The sequence below is a fragment of the Meriones unguiculatus genome, chromosome 21 (genome assembly GCF_030254825.1).
Source record: "Meriones unguiculatus strain TT.TT164.6M chromosome 21, Bangor_MerUng_6.1, whole genome shotgun sequence".
Classification (NCBI taxonomy): Eukaryota; Metazoa; Chordata; class Mammalia; order Rodentia; family Muridae; genus Meriones; species Meriones unguiculatus.
This window is the reverse complement of record NC_083368.1, coordinates 15,756,119-15,769,972: the sequence shown is the minus strand read 5'-3', so window position 1 is coordinate 15,769,972 and position 13,854 is coordinate 15,756,119. Positions and strand designations below refer to the sequence as shown.

The following is a 13,854-nucleotide window of genomic DNA, read 5'->3' as shown; positions in this document are numbered from 1 at the left end:
TGGAGATGGGTCTAAAACTGAGCTCTCTGTGCCTCATCCTTGGGTGAAAAGCAGAGGTCTACTTGCAGCTGGCTTCTGAATGTAGCAGGTGATGTGCATTTGGCTTCTGGAGCACCTTCAAAGGTAGATGCCAAGGGCGTGCCTGCCGTCATTTCCAGAGTGCCTCTAAGGGTTAGTCTAACCCATGGCTGTCCCCCCATACTCCCAGGCCACACAAAGCAAAGTCCACCCAGCGATAGTACTGCCCCAGCGGCTGGAGCCAGGCCTGGAGAAAAACCCCAAGTTTCAAGGAGAGGAACAGTCATGCATAACGAGGGCCACAACTGCAGCTCAGACCCTAGCCAATATCATCCGGCCTTGTTTTGGCCCCTATGGCCTGCAGAAGTTCCTGGTGAGTGCCAAGGGAGAAACAATTCGTACAGGGCATGCAGCTGCCATCCTCAGGGCTCTGGAGCTGGAGCATCCAGCTGCCCAGTTTGTTCGAGAAATGGTCCAAACTCAGGCAGAGAATGCTGGGGATGGCACAGCCTTTGTAATTCTCCTGACAGAAGCCTTGCTGGAGCAGGCCCAGAACCTTCTCTGGGCCGGTCTAGCCCGAACCCAGCTTCGAGAGGCCTTGGCCACGGCCACTGCAGAAGTCCTGACGGTTCTGCCTTCCCTGGCCATCCGCTCTCTAGGGCCTTTGGAAGACCCTTCCTGGGCCCTCTATTCTACCATAAACACCCACACCCTGTCCAACAAACCGTTCTTAACCAGGCTTGTGTCTCAAGTCTGCTGGGCTAGCAGAGAGCCAAATGGCAGATTCAAGCCTGAGCGAATTGGCGTGTGCATGCTACAGGGTGGAACTCTGCTTGACTCCCTAATCCTCCCAGGGTTAGCAATATCTGGGAAGCCCTGTGGACAAAAGACAGAGGTGACAAGTGGTGCCAGGGTGGCCCTGTTCATTTGTCCCTTTGGTCCGTCAAATCCACTTACACTGGCCACACCCAGTCTCTCTAACATGGAAGAACTACTAAGATTTGAGAAACAAACCGAACTTGTGGAAAAGGAAATAGAACAACTGGCCACTATGAACATTAATGTGGCAGTGGTGTGGGGGCAAGTTAGTGAGAGTATGGTGTTTCGTGCTGACATGTATGGCATCATGGTGATTCAAGCCCAGTCCCGGAAGGACATGGTTTACCTGAGTGAGACGCTGGGTACCCCTCTGCTGACCCATCTGCTTCCTCCCCTGGAGCCCGGGAAGTGCCAGAAGGTTTACAAGAAGGAGCTGGTAGACAATGCGGTGGTAGTGTTTGAGTGGCCACATGAGAATGCACCTTCTCTCACAGTGGTCCTCAGGGGGCCCACCATCCAGGGACTTCGGGGTGCAGAGCAGGCGGTCTACTATGGCATTGATGCATTTTCCCAGTTGTGTCTAGATCCCAGAATGCTGCCGGGAGCTGGTGCCACAGAGATGGCTCTGGCAAAAATGCTGGCAGACAAAGGAAGCCGACTGGCAGGCCCCAATGGTCTGGCCTTTCTAGCATTTGCTCAGGCCCTGCGTACTCTCCCTAAAACCTTGGCAGAGAATGCAGGCTTAGCTGCCCAACACGTGATGGCAGAAATTACTGGAATTCACGAAGCTGGGAACTTCCTCGTCGGAGTGGGAACAGAGGGGATAATCAATGTGGCTAATGAAGGGGTATGGGACATAATGAGGACCAAAGCCCAAGGACTACAAGCAGTCGCCGAGCTGGTGCAGCAGCTGGTAACTGTGGAGGAGATCATAGTAGCCAAGGAGACTCCTGTCTTCCAAAAGGTCAAAGAACCCACCTCCACCTCAAAGATGAAGGAATCCTCATCCCTGAAAGAAAAAGTCTTTGGAAAGTACGAATATCGACATGCTAAATAAAGTATGGATTATCAGAATTACACACCGATCTCCAAAATACAGATGCTCTCCTTGTTTCTGTCTCTCATGTCTGGGACTTCTATAGCTGCTTTCCTTCCTTTTCTTTTTCTTTCTTTCTTTCTTGCTTGCTTGCTTGTTTGTTTTTGTTTTTGAGGCAGAGTTTCTCTGTGTAGCAGCCTTAGCTGTCCTGAAACAAGCCTTGTAGACCAGGTCAGCCTAGAAAGTCAGAGATCTGCCTGCCTCTGCCTCCCAGAGTGCTGGGATCAAAGGCATGCACCACACCTTCTGGAGCCAGTTTCTTTTTATTATTATTATTATTATTATTATCATTTGTTACACTATATTAAATTTGTATCCTGGCTATGGTCCCCTCCCTCATCTCCTCCCAATCCCACCCTTCTTCCCTTTACCCCTATGCCCCTCCCCTAGTCCACTGATAGAGGAGGTCTCCCTCCCCTGCTATTTGACCCTAGCCTATCAAGTCTCATCAGGACTGGTTACATAGTCTTCCTCTGTGGCCTGGCAAGGCTGCATGCTCACGCACACGTGTGCGCACACACATACACATACAGACACACACACACACATACCCCACACTCCAGGGTGGTGATCAGCCAGCCTGCTACTGAGTTCATGCCAGAAAAAGTCCCTGTCCCCTTACTAGGGAACACACTTGGAGACTGAGTCTATGGGCTACATCTGAGACAGGGTTTTAGGTCCTTTCCATGCATTGTCCTTGATTGGGGTATTATTCTCTTCAGGGTGCCTGGGGCTCAGTTTTTATGGCTCTGTTGATCTCCTTTTGGATGTGTTGGTATGGATATGTGCATATGTGTGCAGAAGGTACCCACAGAGGTCAGAAGAATATTTCAGATCCCCTAGAGCTGGAGTTGTGAGAGACAATGTAGTACTGGGAATGGAACCCAGGTCCTCTGGAAGAGCAGCTGGTGCTCTTAACTGCTGACCTGTCTCTGCAGCACATGAAATCAGGCTGCAGAACAGCAAAGATGTGTGGGGTGGTGCAGGCCTGTACTCCCAGGGAGTACAGAAGGGAGGTGGGCACAGAAGGATAAGCAGTTCAACCTGAGATTCAGCTATACAGTGAGTTCAAGGTCAGTTTGGGCTTTTGTAAGTAAAACCTGTTCAAACAAACAAACAGGTAGAAATGGGACTTGGTTTAGTTGTTACCATGCTTGCCTAACATGCAGAATGCCCTAAGCCCCAGCACCACCCACAAACACCTGGAATTCCAGCACTTGGGAGTTAGAGGCAGGAAGGGCACAAGTTCAAGGTCACCTTCAACTATGCAGTAAGCATGAGGATAGCTTTGCTCTGTAGGACCTTGTCTCAGATGAGATGCAAGGAGAAGAGAGATACTTTTTAGTAACTTGGCTCCATTCCAAGTCTTTTTTTTTTTTTGGTGGTGGTGGAGTTGACAGGTTTCTCTGTGTAGTCCTGGCTGTTCTGAAACTCACTCTGTAGACCAGGCTGACCTGGATCTCACAGAGAGCTGCCTGCCTCTGCCTCCTGAGTGCTGTGATTAATGGCATGTGCCACCACTGCCAGGCCCACTCCAAGTCTTGACTTTTCTATATCCTGTTTCTTTCCATCACTCCTGTTTCTACAATAACAGTAGATGCAAAGGTACAGTTATTATAGAATTTTAAATTGAATACCTAAACTTTGGGGTGGAAAAAAAAAGTACAGCATCTTTTCTCAGCTCTTAATATCCCTTCTAGACAGCGCTTGTAACACTCTAAAAGCACCAGTCCCAACGTAGAAGGATGGCCAGTCATTCTCCAGTTATCCAAAGAAAAAGAACAACATCATTTTGAGATGGAAAAAAAAAATTAAAAACCAATGTAGGAAAAGAAGCCATAAGCAAACAAATTTAAGTTGTATTTTTATTGGTTTGGCTTATTTCTTATTTTTATTTAATTTTTTTCTTATTTATTTATTGGCTTGGTTGTTTATTATTTACTTATTTATTTTGTTTTTTTTGACAGGGTTTCTCTCTGTAGCCTTAGCTGTCCTGGACTAGATTTGTAGACCAAGATAGCCTGAAACTCACAGAGATCCACCTGCCTCTGCCTTTTGGGTGCTGGGATTAAAGGTGTGCATCTCCAGGCCTGGCTCCTAGCACAAACCTTTAATCCAAGAGTTTTCAGTACACAGGATTTAATAAAATTAACCCTAGGTCAAGAGCAAGTACCCCGCTGACAGGGATTAACAGAAAGGAGGGCTTTTGAGAGAAGGGTATTTAAGACAGAGCGGAGAAGGAGGAGCTTTGAGTTCTTTGGCTCTTTAGCTCTTTGGCTTTTAGCCCTCCAGCTTTCTCCTCCTGGGCTGTTGGGTGAGCTAGCAGTCAGGCCTTTTCCTCCTGGGCTGTCAGCTGAGCTAGCAAGCTTTTGGCCTTGAGCTCTTTGGCTTTTAGTTCTTGGCTTTTTCTTTCTATGATGTGAGCTGAATAGGAAGGTCAGCTGGGTGCTTTCTCTGCCTCTCTGAGCTTGTAAGTTTTCACCCCAGCATCTGGCTCCGTAGTCTTTGTTGGTAAATTGAATGGTTTGGGCTTTTCTCTCATAACAACAGCCGTGTGTCTTTTTTTTTTTTTTTTTTTCTCTTTGCACCTCTTTCTTAGCCCTTATGCATATATTTAAAACATACTTACAATGAGAAACCATGACAGAGAGATGACTCAGCAGTTAAGAGCACTGGCTGCTCTTGCAGAGGACCTGGGTTTAATTCCCAGCATCCATTTGGCAGCTCACAAACATCTGTAACTCCAGTTCCCAGGGCTCCAACACCCTCTTCTGGCTTCTGTGAGGACCAGGCAAACATATGGCACACAGATTTATTTATTTATTTTTGGAAAGAAACCCATTCCCTTAGCTACCATTATAGTACCCAAATCATAAGTACCTCTATCATGGACATTATCAGAGACATATATATCCCTGTGACTGGGGACAAAAATTTATTTCAAAATGATCCTTTGAAACTTTTCAGGGTGACAGACAGGACAGCTTATCAAATAAAGATATTTGCTGCTAAGCTAACAACATGAGTTTCATTCCTGGGATTGACACAGTGGTGGGAGAGAACTAAGTGTCCTCTAATTTCCGTATGCGTGCCTCAGCACACACATGCACATACACACAACTGCCAAAATGAAAACATATGGGGATGTGCCACGGTGTCTGAGGTCATCCTTGACTCCACAAGTTTGAAGCCAGTTCGTACTACCAGATATTGGGGGATGATGGTCTTGTGTACCGTGTATTCAGATGCTGACTTCTGTGCCCTGACACCTGATTACAGTCCTGACATGAGCAGAATCGTGATCGCTGAAGAATCTCTTGTATCGATGTTGTGTGAACATTGCCCCCAATTATCTCTGATTGGTTTTTAAAGAAGCAGATTTATCCAATAACTGGGCATAGGAGACAGAAGGTAGGAGTTTTATACCCTGTTTAGGGGGCCGGTCTCAGGTAGAGGGAGAAGGGAGGAAGAAGGCGCCATGAGGAGTTTGCTATGAGGACGAGGGTTATAACAGAAAGCCAAGGCAAGACTGAGATAGCAAATAAAACAGCACGTGGCTGGGAGGTAGCCTGACTAGAATAACTGGGTTAGAATATAGGACTATTCTAGGATAGAATATCTGCCCAGTTATAGAGCTTAAAGCTTGTTAAATACATCCAATAGGTCTCTGTGCCATTATTTGGGACCTAGACAGGTAGCACAAAAGTTCCTATTAACTCCTTAATTCCCTATCTCAAACTTTTTTTTAATTAAAATATTTCAGCCGTGCTGGGCAGGGGTGGCATGCACCCAGCATCCAGGAGGCAGAGGCAATCGGATCTCTGTGAGTTCAAGGCCAGCCTGGTCTACAAAGCAAGTTCCTGTCTCTGGCTCCTGAGTGCTGAGATTAAAAGTATGCACCACCACTGTCTAGTCATATAATATATTCTGATTATGGTTTCCCTTTCCCAGTCCAAACTGTTTTTCAAGATAGGGTCTTGAAAAAAATTTTTCATCTGCTAAAAGACATCATTTGGACCAGTGAGATGGTTCAGCAGGTAAAGATTCTTCTGCCTAATGACCTGAGTTCTACATGTAGAACCCACAAGATAGAAGGAGAGAACTGACTCCCACAAATTGACCTTTGAGCACCATGTACTTGCTATATTGCTATGGCAGGTGCACACACACACACACACACACACACACACACACACACACACGAGTAGAAAAAGCCATGATTATGCTGTAACAATATAAAGATGGTTCCTCATTTTGGTTATAAATCTAAGATTCCAGAGAAAGGGATTACAGGCATACAACACCTACACAAGGCTATAAACCTTCAGACACTCAGACTTGACATAGTTGTGAGAACACAAATTTTCCCCTAGGGACAGTGATATCACACAACATCAAGGGTGGCAGGAAGCCAGGTAGCTCCAGACAGGGCCCAAGGAAGCAATAGCTATAACTCAGACCTACCTTCATTCCACTCCCACTCCCACTCAAGGCTCCTGGAATGGACCCCAGGCACTACCCCCTGGCAGTGCCCCTGTGTATCTCAGGTTCTTTTAGTCTGGGCTGATGGCCATTTCTGTCTGGCAGCCTTCCGCCTGAGCTCTCTCTCTACCTCATTCTTGAGCTGAGAACCTGGAGTGTAAACACCAGTTACCAGTGAGGACTGAGCTGTCCCTGGTGTCAACCCACGAAGCTGATGGACAACTTAGAGTCTGAGAAACATAGACCTGGGCAGCAATTCCACACCACTGTGTCTGTTTATCCTAGACAGAGTAGCAAGGTCCTTAGTGACATCTGTGTCATCTCCCGACACAGGACTCAGATGCCTTCTCCTCACCATGGAGAAGTGAGCCCGAACTACACCTCAGCTTGGCAGACCCTCATCTGCTTCTGGAGCTATAGGATGAAGGTCTCCTCACAAGGACTCAGTTTCTAGCCCCTCACTTCTAGCTGGCTCCACTGTCATCTTCTAACATGTACTTTTATTCCATCCCAGAAATGGCAACTCCTGGGGTTCGTCTCATTCTGGTGGATCTGCCTGTTTTCCCAGATCCCTCCTGGTATTGCTCTCAGGGTTGCATTCTTGGTGAGATGGTCTGATGAGCTGAAAGTAGATGACAAGATGCAGAAAGACGGAACAGGAATGAAAACTTCTAGTTAGAAAAGGAGGGAGACAGGAGGCTGACCTGGTGGGGATGGCAGCCCATTCAATAGTAGAACAACGTGTTGTCTCTATACCTTCCTCCACAAAATCCTTCACAGTCCTTAAGAAAAGCATTATGCATTCCAAATGTGTGCATTGGGGGAGGGGAGTGAGCACAGCACAGTCTTAACATGGAAGAGGAGGTGGAGGCTAGCCTGTCCCTTCTTCAAGATCTACACAGATCCTTCCCAAGGGCTCCTCCTTTCCACAGAAGGTCTTCTTTCCAGCATCCTTTGCCTGTCTTCACAGGTTAGGCACTCTTGGCCAAGGGATTGAGAAAGCCAGAATTCAAAAGAACAGGAGCTACAGACAGCTCATAACTCAGTTGTTAAGAATACTTGCCTAATGCATGGAGAGGACCCAGACCCCCTGCTCAGTTTCCAAGTGGGTTGCTTAGTAAGGGGTACAGGAACTGTCTCTGACATGAATTCAGTGGCTGGCTCTTTGATCAGCTCCCCCTGGGGGATGCAGCTTTACCAGGCCACAGAGGAAGATGATGCAGCCAGCCCTGATGAGACTTGATAGGCTAGGGTTAGATAGAAGGGGAGGAGGTCCTCCCCTATCAGTGGATGAGGGAAGGAGTATAGGGGGAGAAGAGGGAGGGAGGGATTGGGAGGTGATGGAGGGGGCTATAGCAGGGATATAAAGTGAATAGATTGTAAATTAATTAATTAATTAATTAATTAATAATTTTAAAAAAAACAATACTTGCCTAATGCTAAACATGATCTTTGTGAACTCCAGGTCAGCTTGATATACATAGCAAGTTGCAGGCCTGAAAAATAACTAGATAGATAGATAGATAGATAGATAGACAGATAGACAGACAGAATAAACCACTTTCTGATTGGATTACATCTACCTCCACAAGGTGCAATTCATACCTGGCAGCATTACTTGGCTAAGGACCTGTCTCTAGCCAGGTCCTAGGTCTATGGGAGAATCTACTACTATTATACTGCTTTATGGACATAGTATTAAAGCCAATTTTTAGGGAATCATCACACAAACTAATGCATCCTTCAACCCTTTTCTGAGAAGCTGCTATTTGCAGTAGATGGTGGTTAACACAGTGACCCACAATTGGCCAAGGTGCAGAGAATAAGAGACTGCAGAGAGCTCAGTCCTATACTCCGCTATCCCTGCCATGGCTCGGGGATCATTGCAGAAGAGGACAGAAGCAGTATGAGAGCCAGAGGCAATAGCATATGGCCCGTGGACGTGTTAGCATACCTGAACATAGGAACTCACCACAGTGGCTGTAACAGCTTGCACATGATCTGTGAAAGCCCAAGACAGACCAAATCCCGGCATAGACAGGTAAGCTAGGCAGGAAACCACAGCCCTAGCTAAGGAACTGTAGGTAGCTGTCAACTTGTGGGATAGAGAGAACAGTCCTCTACTTACACTGCCCAGTAAGTGGACCACCTCAGATGGAACACTACACAGCCAAGAGTATTTGCATAGCATACATTGGTCATGAAGGATTAAAAAAAAAAAAAAGATAAAAAAGAACAGTGGTCAGGAAGTGGTAGCTCCTGCCTTTAATCCCAGCATTAGGGAGTCAGAGGCAGGCAGATCTCTGTGGGTTCAAAGCCAGCCTATGAGTTTCAGGATAGTCAGGGCTATGTAGAGAGACCCTATCTGGGGGACAGTTGGGGAGGGAGAAAAAAAAAAAAGGAACATAATGCTTTGTGGGTAGGACAAATGGGGGTGGTTCTGGAAAGAGTTGGGATGCAATGATCAAAACATGAAACTCAAAGAACTAAAGAACATTAAAAATATATCTTAGGGCTAAGAAGATAGCTTACTCAGTGAAGGGCTCCCCTAGTCAGCATGAGGCCCTGCCTTTGCTTCCCAGACCCTATGCTTAATAAAGAAAAAGGACAATTTAAAACAAACAAACAAAAAACAAACTTTTTGAGACACAATAGGGCAGAGGCACGTCTGAACTTACAGAGCTTGTGATAGTATGCACTAGACACACACACTCAGCACTCTTGGCTTACAGTGTCCACTGACCTCAGAACACCGAAGGGCAAGGCCCCTGCTCTGGCTGCTTCCCTGAGTTTATCCTCTTGGCAGGCACCCCAAGTTCTATGCCGGCAATTCTTCCTCGGCAGAGAATGAGCTCTGTCAGACAAGCTCCAAGATCCTCACGAGGACCCAAAACATCACTTCATATTCCATCCCTGCTTTCATTTTGATGGTGGTCCAATATTATTACGCTGTTTACAAAAGGCAGCTGGACTGCACCATTGTTTTCCCATTTAAAATAAAGGCTTGCAAAAGTACTTCTGATGCTTTTTCCACTAGATTTTGATCTCAGAAAAATCTGTCCTTGCCTTGATTGTTGGAACTTAATGGAAACATTTCAAGATATACACAAATGTCACTGAAATTAGTTTTTAAAGGAAACTAATAAAGTCTGTTGCAAGGAAAACACAGCAGAAGGTGAGTTTTCCCAAGTGTGTATTTTCATTTTGCCCGGTGCTATGGCCAGCACTGTGAAGAAAATGAAAACATCGTTGAGAGCAGAAAAATAGAGAAATAGTAATACAATAAATATTTATTGTCATGTGTGGTGTCACAGGATGATCCCCCCCTTCCCCCCCTGCAGTATTAGTATTTGGAAAAGTGAAACAAAAGGATTAAGAGTTCAAGGTCAGCAGGGTGTAGTAGGTCATACCTTTAATCACGGCCCTGCTAAGGAAGAGGCAGGCAGTGTGAGGCCAGCCTGGTCTATAAAGTGAGTTCCAGGACAGCCAGGGCTACACAGAGAAGCCCTATCTAAAAAAAAAAAAAAAAAAAAAAAAAAAAAAAAAAAATTATTTTATGAGTGTTTTTTCCTGCATGTAATGTATGAATACCACACATGTGCAGAGAGTCTGAGCAGGTCAGAAGAGGGGGACAGATCCAGGTAGATGGCTGTGGGCCACCATGTGTGTGCTGGAATCTGAACCTAAGTACTCTGCAACAGCAGCAAATGCTGCTCCCCCTTTTGAGACAGGGTTTCTCTGTGTAGCCCTGGCTGTCCTGGAACTTACTCTGTAGACCAGGCTGGCCTGGAACAGAGATCTGTCTGCCTCTGCTCCCCTGGGAGCTGGGATGGAAGGCATGGCTGTGAGTTGCTGTGGGGTGCTGGAAATAGAGCCCTGGTCCTCTGGAAAAGCAGCCAGTGCTTCTAACCATTGAACCATCTTTACAGATGAGATAGCCAAATGGGTTCGTGCTCCCCAAGAGAGAGTAAGAGAAAGTGACAGAGACATGCCTGGTGTGGGCATGGGCTCCTCAAGGGAACCTAGACATTAATATTAGCCAGATACACCATTCAGGTGGTTCTCCAGCTAGATCTCAAATGTTCTTACAAAAGCTTTCCTCATCTTTTTGTCTTTTTTGATAACTGAAATAGTACAGTATCTCTAGCGAGGCCTCTACAGAGCTATCTATAACTGGTAAGGTCACAGGACAGATTCTATCCTCCCTCACTCTCCACCAAGGTCCATCAGTGCAGAACTGAGGATAGGCTCAGGCTTCATCTCAAGACCCAAACCACCTCAGAGCCATACCACACACTGCCCCTCGGCCCTCCAGGTGGCAAAGGGGTAGGGGTAGGAGAGCTTTCTCCACCATAGGCAGCCCCTTCCCCCATCTCTCATGCGACAATCTTTTTGGTAACTCTTTTTAGAAGATTAAAAGAAGCCCAAGGGGCCAAAACACAAAATACCCTGCAAGCTGCCTTTTCCAGACATGTCCTTCTAAAGTAGGTACGAGATGGCCGTGGTGTGTAGCTATAATCCAACTCTGGGTAAGAGCCTCCCTTCCTACATACTCTCTTTTTTCATCGCAGGTTTTTTTCTTTTTTTGTAGTTTTTCAAGACAGGGTTTCTCCGTGCAGCCCTGGCTGTCCTGGCCTCGCTTTGTAGAGCAGGCTGTCCTCAAACTCACAGAGTCTGTCTCTGCCTCCCAGCTTGCTGGGATTACAGGCGTGTGTCACTGCATCGGGCTCATACCTACTCTCTTGGGACATCCAGAGCTACACTTCAATTGCAGGCATCAGCAGTTGATCCAAGTGCTGCAAAGACCAGTAGAGGTACTTACTCATTTACATCAGGGCAAGCCCACCCACAGAATGCACTTGTTCCCTGACACCCTGCACCCCAACCTCAGCACACCAATAGTAACAACAGTCCGAATATAAACAGGACTTCATCCAGTTCTCACACCAACCCCGAACATACGCAACACCACTATTATCAGTTTCACAGAGGAAGAAACTGCGTCTAATGTGGGGGTTGGGAGTGGCTGTCAGGTGTTCTAGGGACACCTATGCAATATGACTTCCCAAATCTAAACCGTATACATTCTTCAATTTGATTCATGCTGAAACGACAAAGCTAGTAGTGAGCGTTGTTTAAGAACCTAAAATGGCTGGGAGTGGTGACGCAGGACTTTAATCCCAGCACTTGGGAGGTAGAGGCATTGGATCTCTGAGTTCAAGGCCAGCCTGGTCTACAAAAGTGATTCCAGGAAAGAGAGCACTACACAGAGAAACCCTGTCTCCAAACACAAAACAAATCAAAACAGAAACAAAAACAAAAAAAGAAGAACCTGAGAGGAAGCAGTTGATGACAGGACTAAGCCTCCTAATTCTCCTAAACCCTGTTGGCTCTTCCATTCCACTATCCTTCTTTCCAGTGATGAAAACCTAGTCCAATCCCTGCCCTAGAGGGAGAGGACCACGTGGCTCACCAGCACACACGGTCCCGCCCTGCCCCAGGGCGTGCTCTGCTAACACTTCCATTCTCCAGGCAGAGGGAACTGTGGCTTGGAACGCAGGAAGCAGAGCATCTTTGAGCTGGAGGTGCACTCAGTGCAGAGTATTACCCAGCTTACAGGAGCCCTGGGACCCTGTCCCTAGTTGGGGGCAACAGACTTGGACAGAAAATTTTAGCTTCCATGGCTCCTGGAAGTGTCTCTGTGACCCTAAAGGGATACCCACAGAAATTTTATTTTTTAATAATTTTATTTATTTATTTTTTTACTGAAAATAATTTTTTTCATATAATATATTCTGGTTATGGTCTATCCACCCCCTCATCCCACAGGAGTCTTGTTTGGGATGGTTTGGTTTGGTTGTTTACTTTTTATAAACAGGGTCTCATGTAGGCCAGGCTGGCCTCCAATTCACTTGGCTGTTAAGGCTAGCCTTGACCTGGTGACTCGCCTGCTACTAATGCAACACCACACCCAGCTTTGAACTGGGTAGTTGTCAACAAATAAAAGTTCATTTCTTCACCTCTAAAACTGACAATACAGACAAAGACATGGAATCATTGAGACCCAAAGTTAACCAGCAGTCGCTGAGCACACTGCATCTTTGATACAGGTAGTAAAACATTTAAACTCTGGGCAGCTGCTCTATGCTCTCCTGGCCAAACCCTGTGTCTTAGGAAGACCGGACAGGTCCAGCCACTGAAAGAGTGCTAGAAAGGGAGGGAGAGGTGGGAACCTCTTTTTCAGCGTTCCTGCCCTGCGGGGTGACATTTTCCCACCTCCGGGTCTGGCAGCTGGGATCCAAGAACCATCCTGAGAATTGGACTTCTTCCCTTCCCCCACTGGAACTAGCATCCAGCAGAGCCGGGAGCTGCCCTGGGGAAAGGGGCAGGCTGCCAAGTATCTGCCCACCTGGGGCCAGGGCCAGGTCGGACTCTGCAGTCTGTGCACAGCCTGAAACAAAGTGGGCAAAAGGGTGTCCTCGAGTCAACAGGCTTTGCCTCTCATCAGGAAACAACAGGAAATAAAGTAAGAAAATCAAACTGTTTACAAGAAGAGCTTCTTTCCCAATTCTTATTTACAGGTGTGTCTACAGCATGGGGTAATCCAACAGGAAGGCTGGTCCGCTTGCTCATTGGATCACACCTAATGGAGTCATTTGTTTACTCATTGAGCATTTGTTAGGCACCTGCCCTAGGAAACAGAAAGGGCTCAGCTTGGAGAGAGAAGGGGCGCCAGCCATTTTAAGTAAGCAAGCAAGAAGACTTCAGACTGCTGCTCCCTTTGAAGGAAGTAGCCGGGAAGACAGTACCTGGTTGGGGGCAGGGAGAAGACCTATTTCAGATACAGCTGACAATTGAGCTGAGCCACCTGAGAAGTCTGAAGAAATGCTGCTCCAGGCAGGCCAGGAAGCATCAAGTGCAAAACGGGAGATGGGAGCCGCCCATTCACGGTCCTCAGTGTGCCTAGGCCGCCGGTTAGCTTGCTCACCGGGCCAGGATCGGGACCTGTGAGGACCCGTGAGGACCCTAGAGAAAGTCTGAAAGGCTGTTGAAAGTGCTACCTCTGGCCTTAGGAACACCTTAATGAGCCATCAGCGGAATCTGACCTGGATGCACACAGATCTACTTCAGTGATGTTTAACAAAGTTACTGTTATCTTCCTCTCTACCCCCACTTTGGGAGGTGTGGGGGTCTGGGTCTCCTGTAGCCTTGGCTGGCCAGGAACTCCTGGCTTTATTTCAACGCCCGTAACACAAGGATTACAGATGTGCAACACCACACCCAGCAGGGGTTTTGTTTTTGAGCTGGTTTCAAAAAGCTCATAACTGAGCTTGAACTCCCCAAGAGGCTGGCTTTGAATTCCTCTTGCCTCCAAATCCAAAGTGCAGGGGATTAGACAGCGCCCCAGAATACAGGGTCTCAATATACAGCCCTGATTG

The 13,854-nt window shown here is 46.9% G+C and overlaps 1 protein-coding gene across 1 annotated transcript; it reads left to right on the top strand.

Moving 5' to 3' along the window:
* The first annotated feature begins 105 nt into the window (after window positions 1–105).
* Window positions 106–1,909, top strand: Cct8l2 (chaperonin containing TCP1 subunit 8 like 2). The gene has a single exon (XM_021636883.2). It carries the CDS (start codon window positions 185–187, stop codon window positions 1,892–1,894), a length of 1,710 nt encoding a protein of 569 aa, XP_021492558.1. The 5' UTR covers window positions 106–184; the 3' UTR covers window positions 1,895–1,909.
* Window positions 1,910–13,854: the final 11,945 nt, after the last annotated feature.

Coding starts and splice junctions, on each gene's coding strand:
- Cct8l2 (XM_021636883.2), top strand. CDS start 185: ATGGCTGTCCCCCCATACTCCCAGGCCACACAAAGCAAAGTCCACCCA.